The sequence below is a fragment of the Petaurus breviceps genome, unplaced genomic scaffold, assembly GCF_028583685.1.
Source record: "Petaurus breviceps papuanus isolate PSGF00001 unplaced genomic scaffold, PetGlider_PUasm1.0 207, whole genome shotgun sequence".
Taxonomy (NCBI): domain Eukaryota; kingdom Metazoa; phylum Chordata; class Mammalia; order Diprotodontia; family Petauridae; genus Petaurus; species Petaurus breviceps.
In genome coordinates this window covers 31,528,956-31,554,260 of record NW_027185850.1, presented here as the reverse complement: position 1 = coordinate 31,554,260, position 25,305 = coordinate 31,528,956, and the positions used below count along the sequence as shown (strand labels likewise).

Below are 25,305 nucleotides of genomic sequence, written 5' to 3'. Positions count from 1 at the left end.
CTGTGGGATCTGTGGGGTCAGAGGCCGACATTTGGGAAGTAGCTGGGGGGGTGATCAAAGGCCTTATCTTGGAGACTAACATCTCGGCCCTGAGAGGACCTAGAGAGAAAATTGCGCTCAAGAATCGAGACATGCAGGTGTTGGAGAGATGGGGAGCAATTACTTGGGTCCCCTGATGCACAGATATGAGAAGCTGCCCCTGGATTACCGTGCACCCTTCATGCTGACCCTGGAGCCTCCAGGACCGTTGCCCCTGGTATCTGGCCGCTCAGCATCCTCCAGCCTGGCCTCCCTGTCACGCTACCTCTATCATCAGCGATGGGTCTGGACTGTGCAGCCTGCCCTGGCCCCCGTCCTACCTCTCAGTGCTGTTGCTCAGCTGCTTTCTACACTTACCGAGTAAGTGGTGTGATCATGGCACGTTGCTACCCAGCCCCTCAAAGGCAGTAGGACATGCAAGGGTTTTCCTTGACACTATTGATTACAGATTTCTGATTTAATCTCTTCTTGGCTCCAGAGTCCGTCTGGCCGAAGGTTTCCATTTTGCCTCTAGTGGGGAAGGAATCATTACGATGGTCCTGGAGCTTCCGATCCAGGTATTTTCTCTTCTTCCCATCAGGGAGGAGCCCCTGCTACCTCCATGCCCCTCCTGCCAACTCACACACACGAGTCACTTAAATTTCATAGTTCCTGAGTGGTGCCCCTCCCAGCCTCAGCTAATTCCTCAGGAAAGTCTCCAAGCCCCTGCCACCTCCTTCCCACTCTTCCACTGCCTGCATGCCATGGCCTGTTCTGGGAGCTCTCCCCTCCTAGTCCTGCCTAACTTCATCTTGCCTACCTCTTCCGTTTCCTTTCGTGCTGAGACTGAGGGTGAGTTTCTTAGTGGAGCATTAACAAATGACTTACTTGCAAAACATGTGCCCAGGCCCTGCCATCTCATGCTGATGTGCCAATGGTCTGGTACAGTCTCCAGGCTGGCCAGCCTGACTGCTGTTCCCAGAGCCCCTGGGCCATATGGGTCCTGCCACAAGAAGGCTTCTGCAGGGCCAGACCTGTCTGGTAGAGACCAGCTTCCCAACTCCTTTGCTAAGGCCTGGGGTTGGGCTCTGCTGAGGCTGCTAGCCCCTTCTCTCTGGGTGGTCCAGCCACAGCTCTTACCCTCTTTACCCTGCTCCCTCAGCCTTCATGCAGCCTCCAGTGGATACCTCCCCCCAGCTCCTAGCAGGTGTTGATCTTAAACCTCCCTTTTCTCCAGTCTTCAGGCACAGAATGGCACATGTAGCATTTCAGACTTGGCAGGGCTCTCATCTCATACTCCCCAGCAGGAGTGGGGTGGCAGGGTTTTTGTTTGTTTCTCTTATGTCCTTGTCCCTGCTGGCAGAGTGAGTCTCCTGGAGTGGCGGGAGGCAACGAGGCCCCCACGTGCATTGTCCAGTATCTCCTCTTTCCTCCTCATTCCACCTCTACCAAGGACAGGTGAGCCTGGACCCCAAGGATGCCCCCAACTTGGCAGCTGCCTATGTGGCCCACGGATGCCCACAGCACCCAGGCAGAGCCTCCTGGCAGGCTGCCTAAGCCCTCTGCCCCTTCTCCCTGTGGCCGCTGGGACCACCCCCTGCTGGGGCTGAGGGCTTTCTCTGGTCAGCTTTTCTACAGATGATGACAATGATGCTGAAGCGGAGGCCCTGGAGGGGGATTCTGAGCTGAACCTGGTCACTGAGGTCTGGGTGGAGCCCCAGTGTGGGCGCGTGGGCTCCGGCCCTGAGGGCTGCCGGCATCTCCGAGGCCTGACCTACCCTGAGATTCCCCGAGCGGTGAGTCCAAGCCCCAGTCCCCCTGCTGTACCTCCCTCCCACCCCCATTCCCCATCCCCAGCCCCACTGCCTCTGAGCTGGCCTCAGGCAGCTGCGGGCAGGGCACTGAGTGCCCTCTACACTCCTGTCCTCACAGCTCTTCCCCAGGGACGCTGCCTGTGTGGGCTCCTTGCTCAGCTTCGAATACCTGAGTCATCTCTGCCAGAGCAAAGAGTGGAACCCCCCACCTCCGGAGCCCAGGGCTCCTGATGGTCAGTGCTGGCCAGCAAGGCTGGGAGGGAGCTTCCTGGTGCCCACGTGGGCTCAGGCTCTGAGCCCTCCCCCATCCCCATCACAGGACGTGACGTGGTAGGGGGCCTCTGTGTCCATGAGATCCCGTTTCGTTTTGACCTGATGCAGTTGCTGCTGCGGTGCCAGCGGATGCAGACGTCATTTGTCCTGCTCACCAGAGGTGGCTCATCTGGGACCCTCCAGACAAAGGGAGGGTAGAGTGGGATGCAGGGCAGGGCCTCAGAGGGCCCTGTGGATGGGGAGAGGCAGAGCCTCAGGGGGTCCTGTGGGGAGGTGGGCAGGTCCTCACAGGGTCCTGTGGGGGAGAGCAGGTCTTTGAGGGTCCTATAGAAGGAGCGCAGGGCCTCAGGGGGTCCTATGGGGGAAGGGCAGGTTCTACTGGAGGGAAGGCAGGGCCTCACGGCATCCTCTAGGGGTCTTTGGGGGTCCTATAGAAGGAACACAGGTCCTATATAGGAGGGCAGGGCCTCAGGGGATCCTATGGGAGGAGGGCAGGTCCTCAAGAGGTCCTATAGGGGGAGGGCAGGGCCTCGGGGGTCCTGTGGGGGGAGAGGGCAGGGCCTCAGGGGATCCTGTGGGAGGAGAGGGCAGGGCCTCAGGGGGTCCTGTGGAGGGAGAGGGCAGGGCCTCAGGGGGTCCTGTAGAAGGGTGGGCAGGGAGTCCAATGGGGGGAGGTCAGGGTTTCAGGGGATTCTTTGGAAGGGGGCAGGGGCTTGGCTGGGCCCCCAGGGCCAATGTTGGAGAGGGCATGGCGGGGCAGGGGCTGGGTTTTGAATAGATTCTATGTTGGGCAGAGGTTGAAGGCCCCAGTCCTGAGGCCCACTGTCCTGCTAACGAGATGCTGTTGGGCCTGTTGCACCGCTGCTTGGGTCAGGAGCTGAGTGACCGTGAGCTCTCTCTTTCTGCTGCTGAGCAGAAAACCTTTCTGAGCCAGGTGCTGCAGTGGGGAGCCCCCGGCCAAGGTGAGAGCATCTTGACCCCCAGGTCTCCTCCCTATTTAATGTCCTTCTGATTAAGCCCTGGCCTGGTCCCCGCCAACACAAGCATCGTCCTTCTTCCAGAGGCGCGTCCCTCAGGTGGCTCCGGGGGCCTGGAGCCCCAAGGCCGCATGGGCAGCTCTCAGGATGTGAGTAACTTTGTGGTCATACCTCTCATCAGTCTGGATTCCCTTCCCTGGGCCTCCATCTGAGACTGGCTGGGGCAGGGCGGGGGAGGGAGATATTGTGGGGGACAAGCTGGCATCTGCCTTCTGGTAAGGGCCTGCTCCCTCGGCCTCCATGCAGCCTCCAGCAGACACCTCCCCACCTCAGTGGCGCTGCTATGGCCGGCTTGTGACACCACAGCATGTGCTGCTCACCTTCCTCCCAAGCACCCTCACAGGTATGACCTTGCTGTTCCCCATAGCTGCTTGTGGGGACTTCTCCCCCGACCCAGCTGCTCCCCACTCAGTGCCCTGGCTCTGGAACTCTAGGAAGCAGGGACATGCATACTACCCTCACTGGGCTGCCTTGGGAGGTGTTGAGCTCCCCGTCACTGGGGGTCATGGAGCAGAAGCAGATCTAGGGAAGCCATTGGGGCCCCTTCCTGCTCCACCTCAAGGCAGAGTCCCCAAGGACTTTGTTCCTTCTGAAGAAAATCATTTGTGTTTGAGGGATCAGCACTTAATTCCATCTGGAGAGTGCGTGTTCCCTTTTGGCCATAGCCATGAACTCCTGGAGCCTCCCCTCCCCCTGAAACCTTTGATGTCTGTTCTTGCCAGATTCGAGGGGACTGCCAGGCTAGTCATTGTCCCCTCTTGGCCCTCAGATGGCCAGCATTGTTTTCGCCATGGCTCTTGTTGTGGACCCAGCTTTCCCTCAGCATTCCTTAAGGGGACAATGAGCAGTCCCTGTCCCCCTGAATTCTTGGACATTTCAGTTCTCCTTTTTCTTCACACACTCCCAGATGTTCAGCGACTAGTTGCTTGTGGTCTTGGCCGGATCCTTCAGGAAGAGATGAGGCCTTCACTGGGAGAGTGGAATGCCATCTCTAACCCTGAGGATGTAGGAGGAGTGGGTCAGAAGGATGCCAAGGCCCTGATTCCCGCCCTTAGTGTGACCCCTGCCAGCGGTAAGGCCTCTGCTAGGGGAGAGGAGACAGGGCCGTGGAGGGCCTGGTGAGGCTCGGGCTGGGGACTGTTGGGACATGGAGACAGTCATCATCATTGATTAAATATCGGCTGTGTCTCAAGCCCTGTGCTAGGGGACATATTTCCAGAGATGGAAGCAAACTTAAGAGTCCAATGGGCACAGAAGGGAGTTAAAGCAATTTGGGCTAGAACATAGTGATGATGCTTTTCCTTCTGTTCCCTGTAGACAAAGCCCAGGATCAGGGCGACATCTCTCTGCCTCCTGGAAAGGATCCACAGGCCTGGCCTGGGCGGCAGGCCTCCCATTCTGAGGGAGGGGAGGGACCCCGTTCCCGCTGCCCAGTCTTTGTCTACAGCTGCTCATTGGACGCGCTGAGAGAGCAGGTGGTCAGCACACAGCCCTCCAGGGCTCCCCAAGACCTCACCCTCACGTAAGTGGCTCTGAGCTCTTCCCTGATATTTGTGCAGGGAACAGATGGACAAGTGATAGGGAAGTGGGGATGGATGGGATGGATTGATGGATCAGTTAACATGGATGGATGGATGGATGGATGGATGGATGGGTAGACAGATGGATGGGTGGGTAGACAGATGGATGGGGATGGATGGGTGGGTGGGTGGATGGATGGATGGGTGGGTGGATGGGTGGGTGGGTGGGTGAGTGGGTGCATGGATGCACAAATGGATAAATGGTCTGGTAGTGTTTACAGAGGGGAGTCTGAGGATAGGGACTGGGGGGAACCAGACATGTTGCATGGATCTCTTGATTGCCCTCACTCCTCCCCTCCAGATCTCAGTTCCTTGAGCACCCCTCCCCTACGTCTGCCTGGCTAGACCCCAAATTTAAGGAAGTGGCAGATCACTGTGCGCTACTTCAAGAGCATGCCCAGCGTTGCTATGTCCGAGGTGAGCAGCTGGGCTGGGCTAGGTTGGGGCTGCCTGATGCTGTGTCCTGGGGTAGGGACTGTGTCCACTTGACATCTCATTTGCCCCTCCCAGGCCTGTTCCGCAGCCTCCAGCAGGCCCAGGCCGTGAGCTCCCAGGACCTCCTGGTAGCCGTGGATGCCTGTGAGGAACTGCTTCAGGAGGTCGACATCACGCCGTTCCTGCTGGCACTTTGTGGCCATGCTCAAGGGCTGCCCCAGGGACCCGGGAGCTGCAGCATGGAGGAAGGCTCTGAGCCTCGTGACCGGGCAGCCCTGGCCTCGGAGTTGAGGTGAGGCCAGCTGCCTCAGCCATGCCAGGCCCAGCTCAGGGTGGAAAGGGCCCCAGGGTGATCCCAGCTCAGCTACTTCTACCCATGAGGCCTTGGGATGCCACTTCTTTCTCTGGGCCTGCTTCCTCCTCTTGAACAATGGAGGAATTGGACTCAATTTCCTCCCAGGCCCTTCTAGCCCTAAGCACAATGACCTCCTGAGTTAGTGATCTCTGCTTTGCATTTAGGACTTTGGGAATCAGGGAGGGTCCTGAGAGGAAGTCCCTGCCCTTGGGCCTTACTGTGGGCTTAGCCCTGGGTAGAACTGGCCAAGGATGGGAGACTCTGGGGCCAGGGTTGGGGTGAGGATCACAAGCCTGTCACTGATGTCATTTGTCAGGGCCTGAAGGACTGCTAGGGGTGGGAGGCGGCGGCTGTGCTGACCCCCAGGGCCAGTGAGGCATAAGGGCACTCTGGCTAGAGGCTGGGGGTGTCGCCTTTTGGAGGAGAAGCTCTTGGCACATGTAGAGAATGAGTCACTGGGAGCGAAGTCCAGCCTGGGCGAGGAACTAGGAAGGGTCACAGTTTGGATTAGCAGTGAGACCTGGGTTCAAATCCTGCCTTAGAAAATAACTGTGTGATTCTGAGCCTCATATAACCTCCCTGGGCCTCACTTTCCTCGTCTGTAAAATGGGAATGATAATAGCACCTACTGCCCAGGGTTGTTAGGAAGATGAAATGAGATGCTTGCAAATCTTAAGGCACTATACACGTGGTCTCTATTACTGTTGTTATTATCAGGTCATATACAGTTTCTGTCCTTGGCAAAAAGGGGGGTGGGGAGGGGAAGACCCATTTCCTTGTGACAGGAATACAAGGAATTAATTCCTTGTATCAAGTGATACAGGCACTATATTCTGAGTGACAGACCACGCTGCTGCTTAAAACCTGAGGGAAGGACATAGAACCTGTCTGGAGAAGCCTGAGTGGGTACATCGGGTAAATGCCTGCTTTGTGCCAGGCACTGGGCCCAGTACTGGTGATAGAAAGGCAAAAGACCATCCCTGCCCCCAAGGAGCTTGCAGGCTAATGGTGGCTATCACAGGCAGGCAGCTCTGTGCAGACAAGATCGATGCAGGACAGGGGGGAGGGGAGGGGGGTGGTAATCACCAAATGCTTCCTCTATAAGGTGGGCTTTTAGCTGCAACCTGGAGGAAGCCAGGGAAGCCAGAGGTAGAGATGGGGGGCAGAGATGGGAGGTGGCAGGGTCTGTGTGGAGAACAGCCAGGAGGCCTTGTCCCTGCATCACATCTAGGAGCGGAGCAAAGAACCAGAAAGGTAGCTCAGGGCGAGGTTATCGGGGCTTGGGTCACCAAGCAGAGCCTTTTGTAATCGGTCTGTGAGAGTTTATTGTGTAGGGAAGTGTCATGGTCCATCTGGCACTTGAGGACAATCCCTTTGGGAGCCAAGAGGAGAATGGTGCAAAGTTGAGAGAGGCTGAAGGCAGGCAGATCCCCCAGCAGGGATCCTGGGGGAGGTGATGGGCCCTGTGCCAGAGTAGAGCCAGTAGAAAGGAGGCAGATTGGGTCTGGTGGGTGGGAGGCTACAGAAGCATGAGCCAGAGTGGGGGCCTGGGGGGGCCTTGGTAAGAGGGGGGAGCGCTGAGGAAGGAGGGAGGAGGAGTTCATTTGGGGCATGTTTGAGATTTGTGCATCATTGAGTTCTAGATGTCCAAGAGGCAGTTGGAGATGCCAGACTGGATAATTAGATCTGAGAATCATCTGCTTCAATGATTGTTAAGACCCTGGAAGCCGATGAGAGCCCCAAGGAGAATTGTCCCCAAGGAGGGAGGAGAAGAGAGGTTAAAGGTCATAATGTGGAGGCTAGAGCAGCAAAGGAGGCAGAGAAGGATTGATCAGATAGGAGAACCAAGAGAGAGGGGCATCCCAAAAACCCAGAGGAGAAGAGGGTAAGGACAGGGTTGTGGGGCAGGGTGAGCCAGGCCTGGCCAGCACACAGGCTTGTGCAACCTCTAGGCCACTTCTGCTGAGGACAGCTAGCCCAGGCCAGGCAGGGCTGGCCCCCGGGCCAAAAGGAGCTGCCTGGTCTGACCTCTCCTCCTTGACCGCAGTGCAGAGGCAGAGGATCCCAGCGAGCCTGAAACCCAGCGCATCCAAGACCCCAGAGCTCTGGGGCCTGAGCTTCTGCTTTCTGAGGTCTGCCAACTCTCGGGTGGGGTCCACGACCAGCTGCACAGCATCATTCAGGTGGGGCCCAGGGCTGGTGGCGGGAGCAGAGGAAGCTGCTGAGGCCCAGCCTGGGCTCCTCATCCCCGTGTGCCCTCTTCCCCAACAGGAGAAGTTCTTGGAGATCAGTCGCCTGCACTTCCGAGCTGTGCCCTCCAACCCCCACTATTTTTTCTACTGCCCACCATCCAGCAAACGCGAGGTGAGGCCTGCAGCCTGCTGTCTTTGCTTCCTCTGTGTCTGCCTGTTCTTCTTGCCCTCACCCCGTGTCCTCCCTACCCCAGCCCTCAGCCACCTTCTCTGCCTTTTCCCAGCAGGATGAGAGTGCTCGGGAAGCCCTGGACAGGAAAGTCAGTGACCTGGAGCTCTCAGAGGCTGAGCCAGCAGGCGATGAAGGTGAGTGCTTGGTGTGGGGTGACTGGGCAGGGGACGTGTGTCCTGCTGTCACCTGCCTCTGCCATAGTCGCCCTGCCCCCGTCTTCAGGAGAGGTGTCTGGCGGCTGCATTGCCACAGAGAGTGACCCAGAGCTGGAGGTGGAATATCGAGACAGCCGGGACCCTGACCTGGAGCCTCCAGACTCCACGTCGCTGTCCGACGAGGATTCCTTTAGCATCCTGGGGGATGACGCTGCTCTTGGTCCTGAGGGCAGTGCCCGTGACCTGCCCCCTCTCTTCCTGCACCTCACGTGCTCTGTGCGCCTCCGAGGACAGCATGACTCCGTGCCTGTGCATACGCTGCCCACCTGCCTGGGTGAGCTTCCGTGGCATTGCCCCCTGCCCCCACCAAGGCCCTGAGCCTCCAGAAGCTTCAAGCCTTTTGCCCCCTCCGTCTCCAGGTCAGATCCTGACGTCTTTGGAGAGCCTGCCCCTGGGGAGTCGCCTGGCCTTGCAGGACCTTAGTGTGACCCTGGATGTCTTCATCCTCACCCTGCCCCTGGAGGTGGAGCTGCCTCCGGCCTCAGACCCCCAGCACCACAGGTCAGGCATGCCTGAGGCGCCAGGGCTTCTGCAGCTGCCAGGCTTCAGTCAGCACTCATTAGCTCCCTTCTCCTCCCCCAGGTCTGTCTCTGAGAGCAGCACCTCTTTCCCTCGGTCTCCTGGGCGACCTTCTTCCCTGCGCTCTGATGACAGCCTGGGGCCTCCACTGCCCCCCCCAGATATAGAGAGGTATGATTCCCAGAGGCTTTCCCCCAGCCCTTGCCTTCTCTGATCCTTATTGACCCTGTTCTCCTCCCCTCTCCAGGCAGCCGGGCCTGTGCAGCCTCCCTATACCCCACAGGCAGGCGATTGAGACGACCATGAGTGAGGTAGGAGACCTCAGAGACTCTGAAAGGGGCTGGGGGGGTGGCACTTCTTGCACCTGCTCCAGGCCCCACCCTAACCCTCACCACCCCCTGTCCTGCACCCAGATTCGCTGGCTGCTCGAGGACGAGATGGTGGGGGCCCTACGTCGGGCAGGTGCCCCAAGTGGCCCCGCCCTCCAGAGAGTAGCCGCTCACATCCACGCCTCCCCAGGACGCCCGACCTGCCATCGGCAGACACTGCCCCTCAGCTTTGTCTTTGGGCCGGAGCGCTCCCTGGCTCGATTTAAAGAGGTTAGTCAGCGAGCATTTATTGAGCACCTACTGTGTGCCAGTGTTGAGTATACAGAGAATGGGGAAAACAAGTTCCTGGCCTTCCAGAACTGCCGTGCTGACGGGGAGGCGACATGCCAGTAACTGTACAGATCCTCAGCAGAGGGTGGGCACCGGGGCCTCATCATGTGAGACGGAGGCTGAAGGAGACATCTGATGGGAGGCGAGGCGATCCCTGCAGGTGGCCTCAGTTTTCAGCAAAGAGGAGGGGGAAGGGGAAGTGGCGAGAAGTTTGAGGAGGGGTGCAGAGGTCAGTGGTATGGCCTTGGGAAGCCTGGGCCTTCCCAGGACCTCTTGGCCTTGATGCTCCGCTGGATTTACCCCCCAACCCTGTCTGTGCCTGAACCGGCCCCTCCCATCTCATCTCTGTTGTACCCAGGAGTTCTGTCGACTTCATCTCCCAGGCCACTCCCTGTGCCAGGACCCTGACAGTGGTTGCTTCTTCGTTTCTGTCAGCCCTAGCCCCTGTGAGGAGCCCCCCACCCCCTGGGCCTGGCTCAGTCGTGAGGACCAAGCGACATGCTCCAGCCCTGCAGAGGTGAGTGCCTAGTGCCAGCGTGCTTGGAGTCCCTGGGGGCCTTCCTCTCTGAGCTTTGTCTCTCTCCCCACAGGCTCTGCCAACCAGTCCCCATGTCCCTGAGTCCCCTGATGACATCGAGGGCGCCACTCTGAGTGCCTTGCCCAGTGGGACACCACTGGGGTCTCATGGAGCCTGTGATAAGGAAGGTGGGCATCAGCCTCACACAGGCCCTATGCCTGTCCCTCCTATGACACTGCATACAGCCTCTCCTCCACAACCTCTATTTGTCCCCTACCCTAACTTTGTGGGAACCATTTTTGCTGGGCTGAGGATTGGGTTAGCAGAGAGAACAATGTGGGGTGGGGAGGGACCATGAAGGTCTCACTGCTCTCCCCTCCCTTGTCCAGGAAGCCATCCCGGGCCCAGCCGAGGACAAAGTGTTGTGTCGAGCCAGGGCAGCGTGGACTCTGATCAGCTAGGTGAGCTGGGGCTACAGAGTCTAGATAAGGGGGAGCAGGAGGTTCAGAAAAGCCAGAGTGATGGGCGGGGGGGGGGGGCAGCAAATACAGATGAGCAGGGAGGGAGGGCCCCAACGGAGTCAGGGGTTCAGTGAGCCAGGCTCTTGTCTCTCCAGGCTATGATGGAGGCAGCAGTAGCGGCTCAGAAAACGAGGGACCAAAAGTAACCCCAGGGGAAAAGGTTGTCCCCACACTGAAGGAATCTGCAGGCCTCACACTGTCCCCAGGGCCAGCCCTGAATCAGCAGCTCCCACCTGCCCTCACAGGACCGCATCTGCCTGACTTCTGGCTCCTCGTCCGTGTGATGCAGGATCGAGTGGAGGTTTATGCCCATGCACGGTGAGGGCAGACTTGGGCGAATTCACCCCTGGCCTCTATAACCCTGAGCAGTGCCCTGAATCGCCCTGTTGAGGTCTGTCCCCCTTTGATGAGCTTCCATTACTCCACCCTCCCCAATCATGTGCCCCCATGTGATTCCACAAACAACTCAAGTGAGTTTCCATACCCTTCCCCCCTCAATGAATGCCCATAACCACAGTGGATCCTTGTGGCACCCTCTGAGAGTGCATGGAACCCCCTATAAGCCCCCATCATCTCAGTGAGGCTGGGCCCTTTGACTGTCACTCCAGGTGCCAGGCCAGAGGTGACCCCTCCACCCCAACCCACCCCGGTTCTGGGAGAACAGTCTTGTTTCTGTATAGGCAAAATCCATGAATGTGAGCTTTCTGAGAGGAAGGGTCCTTGGTGTCCCAGTGAGTAAGCACAAATGAAAAGAAGGGCCCAGTTTTAATTCAGCTGGTTGTTTTCCTCAGTGACTGCCATGTCTTGATGAAGAGGTCAGTTGGAGACAGTAGTTATGGGGCCTTTTGTCCCTTTTGCTTGGTGTAGCCCAGACAGGACCTGTGGGCCTTGCTTCTAACACTCCTGAGCTGACCAGTGTTTCTTAGTGGACACATTTTCTGAGCCCATCCTGCTTTTCCCTCTAACTCCTGCTAGGGAAGCCCATCCCTGAGCTAATAGTGTCTTCCTCGTATTGGCCAGTCTGCCTGACAGTTTCCGTTACTGCCTGTGTCTGCCCATCCCTTACAGGAGCCTCAGTCGCGATGAGAGTGGACCAGGTGCCGAGTGTCGGCAGCTGCAGCAGCTCTTGGCCAAGAAGGTTGGAGAGATCTGCCGAGAGGTCAACCAGGTGAGGAGTCATGTGTTTCTGCGTGTGTCTGTGTGTGTGTCTGTCTGTCCATCTGTGTCTCTGGAAGCCAGTAATAGAATCCTTAACCCAAGAGGTGTGGGGCATCGGCACTGAGTAAGGTCTGACCCCTAGGAAGCTAGATGTTGCTGAGAAAGCACAGAGAAGGGAAGGGGTCCAAGTTTAAGAAAACAAACAGCCGGAAGACTGACACTCTAACTGGCTGTCCAGGTCAATGACCACCTAGGAAAGGGAGGCAGTGGTCCCAGCCAGCCAGTCTGGCATACCAAGAACAGACCATGCCCAGCTGACCAGATCTCTGTCTGTGGACAGGGTCACTCAGGAGTATGCTCTATGTAGGTCTCATTTCCCAGCCAACTGTTGGATCAGAGGATCCATGCAAAGATGGGGGTGAAGAGAGCCCGGTCAGGTAGATTTGGGACTGGCTGAAGGGGCCATGTCTGCCTTCTATGGGCTTTACCAGGGGCACACCTTCTGTCCAGGACTTGGATCAAAGCAGAGATGAACCCCATTAAACAGGCAGGTGTCCCCAATGGCCAGCATCCTGGATGCCAGAGAGGGGAGGGCTCAGAAATCTCGACAGGATAGAGCTGTTGGACCAAATGCGATAAGATGAAACTCAGTCATCATTCATTTGGGGTCAAAGAAATCATCTTCCCCAGGTTCAGACTGAGGAAGGCATGTGCCCTGTGAGGGTCTTCTGGCAGCCTGGGCAAGGGGGCTCGCTTTGCTGGCCTCCTCTCTGGTCAGAGCCCTTCTCAAGGCTGTGAAGCTTTGGGTGCCAGGGCCAGGGGCCTATGAAGGAGTTGGGATTGAGAGAGGCAGGGTAGTGCAGTGAGGTCCAGGGACCTGAGAGAGACCTGTCCTGGCTTTGTCCCTTACTGGCTACATGCATCCATATCTGGGCCCCAGTTCCTCACTTGTTTAAAAAGGAAGAGAAAGGGCAGCTAGGTGGCACAGTGAATAGAGTCAGGAGGACCTGAGTTCAAATCCAGCCTCAGACACTTAACACAAAACTAGCCTTGTGACCTTGGGCAAGTCACTTAACCCAATTGCCCTGCCTTCCCCCCTCCAAAAAGCAAAAACAATAAAAAATAAAATAAAAAGAGAAGAGCAAGGTAGACCTTCCAGCTCAAAATCTAGGACCCTGTATTTGGCCTGAGGGGGCTCAGGCAGGGGTACTTAGTTTGGCTTTGCTTAGTCCAGACCAGAAGGTAGGCACAGGAGTAATGTGGGACAGCTGCAGAGGGGCTGCTTGTGAGTGAGTGTCAGTGAGACCCTGGAGGAAGGGGTTGCCCCTCAGCGTCTTCAAGCAGGGCCTGAACAATGGCTTGTCCAGGACATTATAAGGAGAATTTGCTTGGATCTTGACGAGCAGAGACACAGCCAAGGTCTGGCTAAGACCCCTGACTGCTCGGTGTCAACAGAGCGCTGCTTTGGCTGAGTGGCCACAGGCCCCCCTTCTGATTCAGTGAATCCTCAAGGACCTTGGGTCCTTCTAGCTTCCTGACCTCTCACCTCCTCTTGTCCAGCGGCTGCTTCTTCAAGACCTCCATGACAGCCACGTCTGTAACTCCTTGCTTGTGGCTGAGAGTGAGGAGGATTTGTGGCGGAGTGAGACCCCCTTTCATCCCCGCCAGCGGACCCTGCTGCCCAGCGATGGTAAGGACCCGAGGCCCCCCCCCCCCCGCCAGCAGGCCCCGAGGCCCCCTCCCCTACCAGTGGGCCCAGAGCGCAGGTTGTGGCGCTCTCTGGTACATCCCAGCAAGCAGGCGGCTCCTCTCCAGGGCCTGCTGCGTGGCTGGGGCCAGGAGTCCGACTGCATGTGTCAGGAATGCACGAGGGGTGGCTCCAATCTGAAGTGTTCCCTGTCCACAGATTACACAGCTGACGAGAGTTGTACCCCCCGCGGTTACCTGGCAGCCACGATGCAGTTTGTCCCAGGACACTTCTCCTGCAATGTGGTTTGGGGAACTGTGATCCGGGTCCACTCCCGACTCAAGATGGGGCCCAGCATGGGAGTGTCCCGGGGTAGGAGGGGCTGGGGCGAGGGGAGTCCATGGGCGGGTGGTCCAGGGTGTGGGGAGGGCCTGACCTGGGGCGTTGGGGGCCAGCACCTCAGCACTGCTCGGCCTTTGCCTCACTGAGCCCTGGCTGTCCCACAGCCATCCAGGCACTTCGTTCTGTGCTCAACGCCTTCTCGGTAGTGAACAGGAAGAACATGTTTGTGTACCAGGAGCGAGCCACTCAAGCTGTCTACTACCTGCGGTATGAGGAGCAGTCGGGGGCAGGCTGCTGGGCGGGCAGGCGGGGCTGTGGGCAGCGGCCTCGCTGCTCACTCCCAACTCCCTTCCTCTTTCAGACTTTTGGAGACATCATGCAGTGAGAAGCTCCTAGATGGGGATGCTCTTCCCCCTTCTCTAGCCCTCTCCAGAAGCCAGGAGCCCATCTGCCCTGAGGAAACCTCGGCAAGTCACTGTCCCCCAGTGTGACTGGTCATTGTGGCTTGTCTGGGAATTTGGACTCAAGAGGCTGATCTGGGCTTTGCTCTCCCCCTAGCTGACCCACAGGGCTTTGGGACCCTTTGAGTCTGAGTTTTGTCATCTGTAAAATGGGGGCAATAATGGTGCCATGGAAAGAGTGCTGGATTTGGAACCAGAGGACCTGGGTTCAAATCCTGACTCTGCCACTTACTGTGTGTGTGAGGTTGGACCAGACGCTTCATGGCCCCTGAGATAACACCCCCCTCCCTCCCTGGGGCACCAATGCTGCTGGGCAGGATGTTTAAACCCTAGGACCCTAGGACAACACTGCAGTCTTTCTGGTCCATCACTGCTTGCCCCCAGCATCCCAGCTCTTCAGTTCCATTGTTGAATCCAGGCCCTGTGCCTGCTGTGTCCCTGTCCCATGCCTTCCTCCCCCTCTGATCCTCCTTGTGCTTTCCTTGCACAGGGTCCTCGATCCCCCCTGGAAGTTGCCTCCAGCCGGAGCTCTGAGACAGCCCGCCCTGTGGGTCAGGTTGACCGACACATTCAACTCCTGGTGCACGGTGTGGGACAGGCAGGTGAGGCCTGTGGAGTGGTCAGGGCTAGGGACCAAGTTAGCAAAGACAGACCGCGGGAAGCCTGTCCAAGGGATGGCAACTGTGTGCATTTGTTTGTCCTCAAGCAAAGAGAGCTCCGGGGCCCTTGGTAGCTTCGTTCAGTATCTGCAAGGCTGTCCTGGAGTCCGAGGGCAGATGGAAGACCAGTGGAGACTGGGCTGGGCCGGGTGGGGGGTAGAGGGGTAGGGAGTAGGAGTTCCTGGCTCTGGGTGAAGAAGGTTCTGATCACATACACTGTCAGGCCTGTGACCTCCTTGCCATAGGAGCATTTAAGTTGAGGCCAATGCCTCCTGGTCAGGAATTCTAGTCAGACTGAACTTTCTAGGCTTGTACCTGTGGTTCTGACAGTGGAGCTGGGCAGGGAGTGCCACCCCCAGTGTGAGTGCCAGCCCCACCCCTGCCTGCCTGTCTTTTCCATCTCCCTGGAGCCTATTCTCCCTCCTCCTTCAAGGAGGTCCCAGACCTCCTTTCCACCTCCTGGACTCTCCCATGTCCTGGCCTTCCCCCATGCATGCTGAGGGCCTGCAGCAGCCCATCTGCCTCCATCAGCACTGACCCTGGCTTGGGCCACCAGTCCTACTCTTGAAAGCAGCCTGCCCTGGGTCCCCAGTAGCTCTGCTTGTGCCTTGAGCCCCTCACACCCTGAGAGGTACTCACAATGAGGACACCAAAGCCCAGAAAGGTTAAGGGATCTTCCTAGGGTCATGCCGCCAGGAAAAGCTGCAGGAGGCATCCAAGCGTACGGCTTTCCTTCCCATGACCAGGCCCCAGGTTTGATCTGCCACATGATAGGCTATGCCCTTTGGGCCAGCTCTCATTGCAAATAAGTTTTTCCTGACATCAAGTGGAAATGTGCTCATGGACCCTTTTTCCACCAAGCCTCTCCCAGCAGTCCCCTTTTCCTTTCCCATGGCCCTCATCGCTCCTCTCCCAGGCTTTTGCTGCTGCCTCCTTGTTGACTTCTTTGCGTACGGTCTCTAATCTTTCCTTAACATGATGCTAAAATAGTCTCCCTAGGACATAGGACTGACCATATAGCCCCGCCTGATCAAGAATCATCAGTGTCTCCCTAGTGCCTCTTAGACAAAATAAGAATTCCTTAGCCTGGCCATTAAGGGCTCCTCTTGTGTGTTACAACTCTGAGCTTCACAGTCCAAACAAAAACCCATCCCCACTACCCATCAAGGAGCTCACATTCTTCTGGGGGGAGCCACCTCAGTCCCCAGAGGTGGACATGGAAGAGAGGAAGGAGAGGTCATCTGGTCTCACCCTGCCCTGATCTAAGAGGAGACAGAGGGTGAGGTATAGGGCCCGCATAGAGGGTGCAGGTCAGTTTGAGGGAGAGACCCCGGTTGTACTGAGCTCCTCCTGCTTTTCTAGATTTGGCTTTTTTTTTTTAATTTACCCTGATTGTGTGTGTGTGTCATGGGTCCTGGTTCCAGGGTTCTTGTGTGCCCACAGGCCCTGAGATCACAGAGGAGCTGGTGCGAGCCCTGCGGCGGCGCCTGGACGAAGCCACCTTGGATATCATCACCGTCATGCTCGTGCGCAACTGCAAGCTCACGCCCGCCGATGTCGAGGTAATGGGCTGGGGGCCCCTTCCGCAGCCTTGGCCCCAGGACATTCTGCATGCAGCCACATCTTTGGCCCAGGCTCACCCCTCACTCCGCTCTCTCAGTTCATCCAGCCCCCAGGAAGTCCCCCCTCGGAAGTGCTCCACCTGGTGCTACCACCCACCTGTCGGCCGTGGCTCCCGGCCTTGGCCTGGTACCTGCGGCAGAATCTGCTCATCTTCCTGCACTCACCGAAGTATACAGACAGCAACAGTCGCCACCACTTCCAGGTGAGGGCCCAGCTGTCTGCCTGGCAGACTGCTAGTCTGTGCCCAGCCTGCTCTCAGCAGGACCTCACAAGCGCAGAATCTCAGTCTAGCAGAGCCTCAGCAGCTGCCAATCCAAACAGCACTAGAAAGGAGGTCCTCTTCCCTGGCCCTGCAAACGGTGTCCAGCTTCTGCCTAAAGACTTCCAAGGGGGAGAAGCTGCCTCCCTCCTGAAGCGGCCCCTTCCACACTGGGACAGCAAGTTCTTCCTGACATCCTGCCTCCTTTGGCCTCTTGGCAACTAACGCCCCCTCCCATGGCTGCCCTCCCTGTGCTAGGAGACAACGCTCACCTCCCCCAGGCAGAGTCTTCTCTTCCCTATGGTCGGCATGTTCTGTTTTCTCATGTCAGGCACCCAAGGCCCTTCCCCATCCTGCCTGCCCCACTTCAGCCCTTTCCCTTTTCAGCTTATCTATGTTCTTCCTAATCTGTGGTGCCCAGAACTGACCACTGGGCTCCCGGTGGCATCTTCCCAGGCATCACCGCCTCTCAAGGCAGCCCCAGATCTCATGAGGTTTTTTTCTCTGCCTCATCGCCCTGCTGCTTTCAGCTGAGCTTACAGTCCACCAGAGCCCCTAGGTCTTTTCCCAGACCACTGTTTGCTAGCCATGCCCTCTTCCCCATCCTGGACTTTTTTGATACCAAGTGTAAGACTTGACACATTTATTTTTTTATTTAACATTTTATTTTTCCTTAATTGCATGTAAAAGCAATTTTTAATGTTAATTTCTTAAAACTGAGTTCCACATTCTCCCTTCTCTCCTCCCCCTCATCGAGAAGGCAAACAATTCTATGTAGGTTATACGTTGACACATGTTTCTAATGAACTTTATCTACTGAGCTCCAGGCCAGTGCTCTCTCTGGCTTGTCAAGGACCTGTCGGATCCTGACTGGCATCTTCTGTGTGTGCTCTCCCCCTGGCTTTCTGTCACCTGCAAACCTGATGGCCCCGCCATGGGCGCCTTTACCCAGGTCACTGAGAAAAGTGAGGTCCATCTGATGGTGGTCTTGTCACACGTCCATCTCTCCTTCACAAGAGCTTCATCCACTGCTTGCTTAGAGGCAGAGCGGATGGCAGCCACAACCCTCTCTCGTCTTGTCATTGTGTGGCCCTGGGCCGGCAGGGTGTGTCTGATGGAGCCAGGCTGGCGCTCTGGGGCTTTGCTCTCATTCCAGGGCTCGGCCACCCCTTGGTGCCACAAGCATGCCTGCGAGGTCTTTCGGGACCCAGGACAGCATTCATCTGGCCAGCTGACCCCAGTTACCCCAGGGTAGCTGGGGGAATTTCTGCCATCTCCTCACTTACCTTAGGCAGCAGCTCCCTCGTGGCTGGCCTTTCATTCTATCTTTGCTAGTGCCCAGGGCCTTCTTTGGTGCCAGCCATCACCATCCCACCCACCCCAAGCAGAGGTCTCTGCCCTTCTCAGATCCTCCTCTTTCCCAGCACGGCCTAAACAAAGGAATCTTTTTCTCATCCTTGGCTTCTTCCCTCACCAGCCTCAGCTCATTGCAGGCATTGGCCTTTCTGCTTATGCTGTTTTTACAGGACTGTGATGGGTCCAGCACACGTCCTCTGTGGCCTGAACTTGCTTCTGCCTTCTGCACATTTCTTTTAAAAGTCTCACTTGGCTGGTGAGTTCCCCATGCATTTACATCAGTCTCTTCAGACAGTTCCTAGCCTTCCTCCTCTTCAGCATCTCCCTTCCTTCCTGGACTAGGCTCCCCAGAAGCAGTTTACTTCATGGCCTTCCCCCGTCTTTCCCCCCAACCTTTGAGGTCTGCTTTCCCCAGATTTGGGCACGTGTCAGACTGCTGTGTGGCTTCTCCTCAGAACCCCCACCATTGCTACTCATTCTGCTCTGTTAGGGAGAGTCTCATCAGGATGTCATTGTCCGTCCTTGTTCCTTCATTTTTCTAAGGCTAAGTGATCACTGAGGCAAGCCAGGCAGTTATGCCCTGCCTGACCTGTCAGGGAGTGCCCTGCTCACTCCTCTATTGTGCTCTTGGTCAGGCTTGGCATCTATTTCCCAAACTGCTCCTCTCTTTCCTCTTTCTGCTGAGGCAGTGTGTGTGTCTCTCTCCCATCCTCCCTGTGTCTTTGTTTTGTTCCTCCCCCAACACATCCATGAATTAGTCCATTCCTATGAGCCCAGCAGAGTGGTGTAGGATGCAAATACTCTGTCCCTCCAGGAGCTGCCATTCTCCTGGAGAGACCAGCCCTTCAGGGAACTGGAGGGGCAGGATGGTTTGGGCAAGGGAGGCTAAGTCTTGTCCTGGCTAGACCTTTCTGAGCTTGAAGGCTGTCTTTGCATTGGGCAGACACCCTGGGCCAAGGATCAGCTTGACCTCATAGTGATTTTTGTTCTTCCCCAGCACCCTTTCCACCCTCCTAGTGGCCTTCCTGACTCCGATATTTATCTCTACAACAAGCCTGGTGGTCAAGGCACTGGGGGAAAAGGTACCCATTCTCCTCTCAGATGGCAGCCTTAGGGAGCAGTGGCGGGGGGAGGGTACTGGCAGGCGTGGGGAGGGTCCTTGAGGTTAGGTATGGGGTAGTGGGCCAGGGAGCGGTGGCGGGGGGGGGTACTGGCAGGCGTGGGGTTAGGTATGGGGTAGTGGGCCAGGGCATTCCCTGGAGAGTATACCTACTTAACTCTTTTGGTGTAGGGGTTGCCTGTATTGCACTGTCCTTCATGGATGAGGGGGGAGCCCCCATCTCACTGGGGCTCTGGCCCCCTGCTTCTCCCGTCCCCTTGGACCTGCTGCAGGACACTGAGTTTGAGAGTCTTACCAGGGTCACCAGCTGCCCCACCGCACCCAACAGTGCTGCTGCAGGTAGGCCCAAAGACGGCTAGCAGGAGGGAGCCCGGGGGTGGGCTTGGCTTCAGCCGATGACCCCAGTTTTCCCTCCACCCAGGTCAGGGCCAGGACCTTCAGCTGCGACTGGATATCTGGGAGAAAGGGAACATTAGCCGCCTGCAGCTAGAAGAGAAGTTACGTGGTGCCACTCGACATGCCTTGGCCGATGCTGTCATGGAGCTCCGGCTGCTGCCTGCCCCTTTGTGTACAGAGGAGGCCCTGCCAGGTATGCCCCTGCCCCTGGCCCAGCCCTGGCCCTTGGGAGGGGCAGACACCTGAAGGCCATCACGTCTCGTCTTCCCAGGGAGTCCACAGAGTGTTTCGCTGGAGGCCAGGAGTCCAGGAGATCCAGCCAGCACCTCCCCCCTCCCCTTCCCACCAGCCCCAGGCCCAGGAGAGCCCGTCACTCCCCCAAGCAAAATGGGCCGGCGCAGCTTCTGGGATATGCTGGTAAGGGCAAGGGGAGGTGAAGGGAGGAAGCTGGCATCTCTTCTCCTCATGCCTTCAGGGTCCTCTCTCCCATATTGCTCCATCTCTGTAAATGGGTCTACATACTTCATGGGCAAGCTTCTTCCCCCTGCCATCTCTTGCCCACCTACTTTTCTCCCTCATGGCTATTATTCCCCTCAGAGTAAAGCTGAATGTGGAGACCTTGGTTCCCCGAAGACAACAGATGACATTGTATTGGAAAGGTCAGAAGAGACCCGAGGGCGGAGGCGTCACAAGACTGAGAGTGTCCGGCCCCCTGGGGGGCCCGAGCGTACACCAGCCTCAGAGCTGGGTGCCCAGGGTCACAGGTGTGTAGGAGGCGGGGAGGCCAGGGTCAGCAGGCTCTTGGGGGACAGAAAGAGCTGGCTCCATATAGTGATTCCCCAAATCCAGTGCTTATTCCCTGGAAGTCCTGTCCCGGTTCCTAGAGGTATGGCAACACAATGCCATGAGCATTCATATAGCACAAACTTTGAGCCAGCCTGGGGTTACTGTGACCCATAGACAGTATCCCTCCAATAGCCAGCATTTGCCTGGCGACACATGGCTAAGAGAATATAGCCTGCATAGAGAGTGTGAGCATGCCACAGGACCAGGGAGGGCCTGCACTGAGGAAACGAGAGGTAAGAGGAAGGGCATTCCAGACCTGAAGGACAACCCAGGCAAAAGTGCCAAGGCAAGGGATGATAATCCTGAGCACTGGAAAGAGCAGAGCCAGAGACACCAGACCATGAGGAGAGAAGACAGATAGCACGTGCCTGGACTGCACTGGGTCTCAGGCCCAGAAGAGCTTCATGGTGGAAGCGGTGCCATTCTGAGGGCCTTCAAGCATTCTTAAGACATTAGAAAGAGGGTAGGGTTCCAGACAGTTGAAAAAAGTCATGGTCCTTTATATTATCCCCCAAAATCCAACCAAACAAAAGTGACTCAGAAAAATATCTGTAGCTAGTGACCCACATAGCTCCTTTCTCCTTTCTCTAACCTTTACACATGTGGGGGGCATCCTTGATGACCTGGAAAAGAAAACAGGCAGGCCATCACCACAGCTTTAGAGTTTCCCCACTTGATGGACAAGCCCCTGCCTCTGCAGCGTTAAGGCCTCCCTGCTGCAGAGTGTCTCTGAGGTGTAGGTGGGAGCTTGCCAAGGGTCTGCAAAAGGAGTTAGAGGAGAGACCGTGGTGTGTGACCCTCAGGCTACGGATACTGTGTGAGGCATTAAGGTCACAGATGGTTGCCAACCAGTGGTGGTTCCCCCATCCCTCACAGTCAACGTGGGCATTGGTGGCTTTGTGTCTTTGGGCCCCCCAGGCCACAAGCACAACTCCACTCTCCCCCGTGGGCAGAGAGCACCTGCAGTGTCCATCTGATAGAAATGAGAACCATGAATTCCTCCAGAGGGATCCTGTGGTTGACGTACCAACCTAGCTTTTAAAATGTCAAGCTATCTATATGTTATTGTATTCTAAATTGTTGGGCTGTGTGCAGCCCACAGTCCACGCTGCAGATGGGTGGACAGCCCTGGAGGTTATCCATCGGCTCATGACTATATCTGGGATGGACATTGTCTGGGCCCGTAGTGAGCAGATGGTAGAGGCTGGGAGCCAGCCAGGTGACCTTCGGGACATGTACAGTTTTACTACAGTTATTCAGCTAGACGTGCTTGATGGCCGTGAGTCATGAGAAGTTGGGATCTCCAAGGATCAGAGTGTGGGGTTCCCCAGAGCAATGGGCAGGTACCTAGTGGTATCCCACAGTGAACAGCAATCCAGAGGAAGGGCCCTCCAGGATGCTGGGTAGATTGGGTGTGGATGGATGGTGAGAGTCCTGGGGTGGCTGGACAGCTCTGTGCTCTCTCTGAAGTAGCTGCTGCTGCTCTGTCCACGGGACCCTCTGAAGCTTCTGTCCCGCAGGCTCCCATAGTCACAGATTCCAGCCTTGCCGGTTTACATTCTGCCACTGAACAGCACCACCACCCTTCAGTGGGGATGGCCTCCCTGTGAGCTCTGCTCCCCCAGCCTTGAGAGTGCCACACTGGTCACTTCAAGTCTCTTCCTCTCCCGCTCCCTGAGAGAGAGAGAGAATTAAGGAGACTTTGCCTGCTGCTGAGGGCAAAAAGGAAAGACGGTTTCCAGGCATGATAGGGTGATAGAGTGCAGAGGCCCAAGAACCCCCTCTGAATGTCCTTTTGGTGTGCAGTAAATGATTGACTGAGCAGAGCCCTGCTTTCTTCTTCCGCAAGCTATGGAGCTTGGGAAGTGTGGTGAGTGGGGCTGGTGGTCCCTGCACAGGCCCATCAGGCCAGTCATCAATCAGTCTCTGCCTTGCCAGGAGGCTTAGCCCCTGCTGCTGCTTCCCCTCTCCAGGCGCAGGATTGCACAGCTGGAAGAAGGGGAGGTAGGCACGCTCCACGCGGGGTTTGCACGCATGGGTCAGCGCTGGATGGAGTTCATGGCTCAGATTGGTGAGGACATGACCCCCAGACCCAGCAGCAGTCCATGATTCACCCTGTCCCTATACTTGAAGTGCCCCCCGTGGTGACCTGTGCTCACCCTTCCCTTCCCCAATCTGCCCTCTGCAGGCTGTCCCTCTGTCTCTGGAAGCTCCACCCACATGGTTTCCCGGTTCCTTCTTCCCTCTGTGCTCACTGAGACCATTTCTCTTGTGGCCTCATTGGCAGGAGATACCAGTGTCCGCATGTTTGAGCAGCAGCCGTGAGTGAGGGCCCTGGGGTTCATCCTGTCAGGGGGGATCCATAGGAGGAGGGGTGGGAAGGAAGGAAGGCAGCAAGCGCCTGCTGTCCTCTAGCACCTGTTCTAAGGGCTTTTTACAAATGCCACCTTATCTGATCTGGGAGGTAAAATGGTTTCCCCATTTTACAGGTGAGGAGACTGAGGCAGCCAGTTAAGTGACATACCTAGTGACACAGCAACTAAAGGGGTGAAGCTGGATTTGAACTCAGGTCTCAATTCTAGGCCTAGAGCTCTATTTACTGTGCCACCTTTGACATCTCTGCCCAGCAAGAGGGGGGTCCTGGACTCCTGTCATGTTGTTCAGTCACCCTCAGAGCTGTTTGAGAGCTGAGGCTGAACTTCCTTATGGTCCTTCCTTGTGACTCTAGGGGTCCAGATCCTGTAACCTTCAGCCCTTGCTCCACTGCTCAGCTGCACCCCCCACCCCGCCCTGGAGCTGAGCGCCATCTGCTACTTTTGGGACGGAACTTCTCCCAGTGGCGGAGACCAACCCAGCAGGGTGAGGGCTAGATGGCAAGCTAGCGATGGGGCAGGGGGACAAGGAGGTGAGAGGTTGGGATGAACGCTGATAGATGCTAATGGAGTCAAGGGGCACCCATGGGAAGGGGGATGGGTGCCTCTGTGGGTGAAGGACAGAGCCAGCAGAGCAGGATGCTTGGCTCCTGGGGCCAGGCTGCCTCACACCCTCTGTGCTACTTCCCCTTCCCCAGCTCCCAAGGCCATGCAGCGCTTCGAGCCAGGCATCGAAGGCTCTGGTCGGGACGCCCCCCGACAGCGGCTCCTCCTCCTCCGGGTCATGGACACCAAGGTAAAGGCTGGCAAGGGGGCCCAGCTGAGGAGTGGCCACGACAAACTCCGCTCACACTGACCTCTGCCTCTCCTGACCTGTGCTTCCAGCTACAGCTTCTGACCTATAACTGGGCCCCAGACCTTGGAGGGGCCCTCAGCCGTGCCCTGGGCCGCCTCTTACAGTGGCAGAATGCTCGGGCCCACCTTGTCCACTGCCTGCTCAGCCAGAAGCTTGGCCTCTTCCATCACTATGGTCACCTAGATTGCCCTGGGCATGATGACAAGGTAACCCTTCTACTCCCTCCATACATGCTTTCAAACCCTGGACTGCTGCGGGGCAGGGGTCTAGGAGGGATGTCTGGCTTCTAAGACTAGCTTCTTCCAGGAGCCAAATCCGTTCCTGACCCCATCTTTGGAGGCTGAGACCCTCATCCGGAGCCCTGGCCCCCCACCAAGCCGGGAACAGGGACGACTGAGTGGCTCCAACCGGGGAGGGGCAGGCCTGGCCCCTGAAACGATGCCCTTTGATGAGGCCTTGAGGGATATTGCTGCTGCCCGCCCCGGCCCAGCCCCCCGGCCCCCCGACCCCGTTACTTATCATGGACAGCAGTTCCTGGAGATCAAGACTGCAGAACGAAGAGGTGGGAGCTATGTCTGGGGTTGGGGGAATCTGGGAAGACTAAGGGTCTGTTAGAGCTGAACAGTCTCTGGGGCTGGGAGGCGAGGAGGCTGGGAGGGCCAGGACTGAGAGCAGAACCCAAGAGAACCTGGGAGGGCTGAGACTGAGGACAGGCAGGGCTCCACCTGACTACTTCTGGTGCTTGATGTGGGTGTGGACAGCGCTTCCAGAAGAATCTGGAGAGGGCTGCCTGAGATGATGAGGTTTTTTTTCAAATCCCCAGTCCTTAGCACAGGGCCTGTCACCAACAAAGCACTTGCTCCATGGAGAGCTTTAGGGCCAAAGCCAGAGTTTCCTTCAGATGGGCATGGGGGAACTGAAATGATGAGCGAGCATTTGGTTCTGGATCAGGCCTTGAGGTCCAGGGAGAGAAAGTTCCTAATTAGGGCTCTTCAAATGCACCTGTCCTCTGAGGAGAGGAACTTGGAAGGATGGTGTGGGCAGAAAGTGACCTTTGCCCGCCTGTGGGGGACTCTGGCCTTGGTGGCCAGCGAGTTAGGATGTGTGTACCACAGAAGCCCTGTGGTAATGGCGTCAACAGATGCAGTGTTCCCCAGGGAATGGCAGTGGAAAGAGATGGGGGGCCTGGCACAGGCCTCCACTGGCCCTGCCGCTGGTGACAGATGTGGCCATGATGTCCAAAGTCAGACGGCATCAGTAATGCTTTAGAAGGAGGGGCAGCAGCAGGAGAAGAGCCACGGCCCCTGGTGTTTGTACAGAACTGTCAGAAGAGCAGGCAGTGAACAGGGTCCTCCTGGAGGCTGGGCCCTTGGGTGGCCAGGACGCAGCTCTGGGTGAATGGTTGCACCTGCTGGGAGGGCTGGGGGCACATGGGCAGAAAGGAGGCCTGTAGCCAGTCCAGTCAGCCAGTGGACAGTGGAGCGCCAGGACAGACAGGGAGCCAAGGTGGAGTCCAGCTCACGCCTGTGATATGATCACTCACTTGGACAGCTGCTCACCTTTTCTGCCAAAATACTGACAATTGGGGCAGCAAGATGGCACAGTGCCTAGAGCACCGGCCCTGGAGTTAGGAGGACCTGAGTTCAAATGCGGCCTCAGACACTTACAAAAAAAAACTAGCCATGTAACCTTGGGCAAGTCACTTAACCCCAATTGCCCTACCTTCCCCCCTCCAAAAAGCAAAAAAAAAAAAAATACAGTTATGAGCAGCCCGCCATCTCATCCAAGCCTTCCAATGACTGG

At 57.0% G+C, this 25,305-nt stretch overlaps 1 protein-coding gene across 2 annotated transcripts in view; it reads left to right on the top strand.

Annotated features, from left to right (window-relative positions):
* LOC138165068 (KICSTOR complex protein SZT2-like) overlaps nucleotides 1-25,305 on the top strand; it is a 78,177-nt gene that overhangs the window by 32,735 nt on the left and 20,137 nt on the right. The window contains exons 16-59 of one of the 2 annotated variants that reach the window (XM_069093190.1): nucleotides 184-399; nucleotides 518-596; nucleotides 1,382-1,476; nucleotides 1,646-1,814; nucleotides 1,951-2,065; nucleotides 2,152-2,265; nucleotides 2,900-3,067; nucleotides 3,167-3,231; nucleotides 3,389-3,485; nucleotides 4,050-4,214; nucleotides 4,460-4,664; nucleotides 5,024-5,139; nucleotides 5,233-5,449; nucleotides 7,560-7,695; nucleotides 7,784-7,876; nucleotides 7,992-8,070; nucleotides 8,159-8,425; nucleotides 8,511-8,652; nucleotides 8,734-8,841; nucleotides 8,918-8,981; nucleotides 9,084-9,269; nucleotides 9,688-9,846; nucleotides 9,920-10,034; nucleotides 10,236-10,307; nucleotides 10,463-10,685; nucleotides 11,436-11,535; nucleotides 13,086-13,215; nucleotides 13,432-13,584; nucleotides 13,719-13,821; nucleotides 13,916-14,021; nucleotides 14,506-14,617; nucleotides 16,118-16,236; nucleotides 16,335-16,499; nucleotides 18,910-18,994; nucleotides 19,204-19,371; nucleotides 19,454-19,621; nucleotides 19,700-19,845; nucleotides 20,026-20,192; nucleotides 22,248-22,345; nucleotides 22,463-22,595; nucleotides 23,003-23,133; nucleotides 23,345-23,442; nucleotides 23,532-23,708; nucleotides 23,809-24,064. In XM_069093190.1, coding sequence (XP_068949291.1) covers nucleotides 184-399; nucleotides 518-596; nucleotides 1,382-1,476; nucleotides 1,646-1,814; nucleotides 1,951-2,065; nucleotides 2,152-2,265; nucleotides 2,900-3,067; nucleotides 3,167-3,231; nucleotides 3,389-3,485; nucleotides 4,050-4,214; nucleotides 4,460-4,664; nucleotides 5,024-5,139; nucleotides 5,233-5,449; nucleotides 7,560-7,695; nucleotides 7,784-7,876; nucleotides 7,992-8,070; nucleotides 8,159-8,425; nucleotides 8,511-8,652; nucleotides 8,734-8,841; nucleotides 8,918-8,981; nucleotides 9,084-9,269; nucleotides 9,688-9,846; nucleotides 9,920-10,034; nucleotides 10,236-10,307; nucleotides 10,463-10,685; nucleotides 11,436-11,535; nucleotides 13,086-13,215; nucleotides 13,432-13,584; nucleotides 13,719-13,821; nucleotides 13,916-14,021; nucleotides 14,506-14,617; nucleotides 16,118-16,236; nucleotides 16,335-16,499; nucleotides 18,910-18,994; nucleotides 19,204-19,371; nucleotides 19,454-19,621; nucleotides 19,700-19,845; nucleotides 20,026-20,192; nucleotides 22,248-22,345; nucleotides 22,463-22,595; nucleotides 23,003-23,133; nucleotides 23,345-23,442; nucleotides 23,532-23,708; nucleotides 23,809-24,064 — 6,080 coding nt within the window. Of the gene's footprint in view, nucleotides 1-183; nucleotides 400-517; nucleotides 597-1,381; nucleotides 1,477-1,645; nucleotides 1,815-1,950; nucleotides 2,066-2,151; nucleotides 2,266-2,899; nucleotides 3,068-3,166; nucleotides 3,232-3,388; nucleotides 3,486-4,049; nucleotides 4,215-4,459; nucleotides 4,665-5,023; nucleotides 5,140-5,232; nucleotides 5,450-7,559; nucleotides 7,696-7,783; nucleotides 7,877-7,988; nucleotides 8,071-8,158; nucleotides 8,426-8,510; nucleotides 8,653-8,733; nucleotides 8,842-8,917; nucleotides 8,982-9,083; nucleotides 9,270-9,687; nucleotides 9,847-9,919; nucleotides 10,035-10,235; nucleotides 10,308-10,462; nucleotides 10,686-11,435; nucleotides 11,536-13,085; nucleotides 13,216-13,431; nucleotides 13,585-13,718; nucleotides 13,822-13,915; nucleotides 14,022-14,505; nucleotides 14,618-16,117; nucleotides 16,237-16,334; nucleotides 16,500-18,909; nucleotides 18,995-19,203; nucleotides 19,372-19,453; nucleotides 19,622-19,699; nucleotides 19,846-20,025; nucleotides 20,193-22,247; nucleotides 22,346-22,462; nucleotides 22,596-23,002; nucleotides 23,134-23,344; nucleotides 23,443-23,531; nucleotides 23,709-23,808; nucleotides 24,065-25,305 lie in introns of both variants that reach the window. The other variant, XM_069093189.1, reaches the window with a different exon arrangement.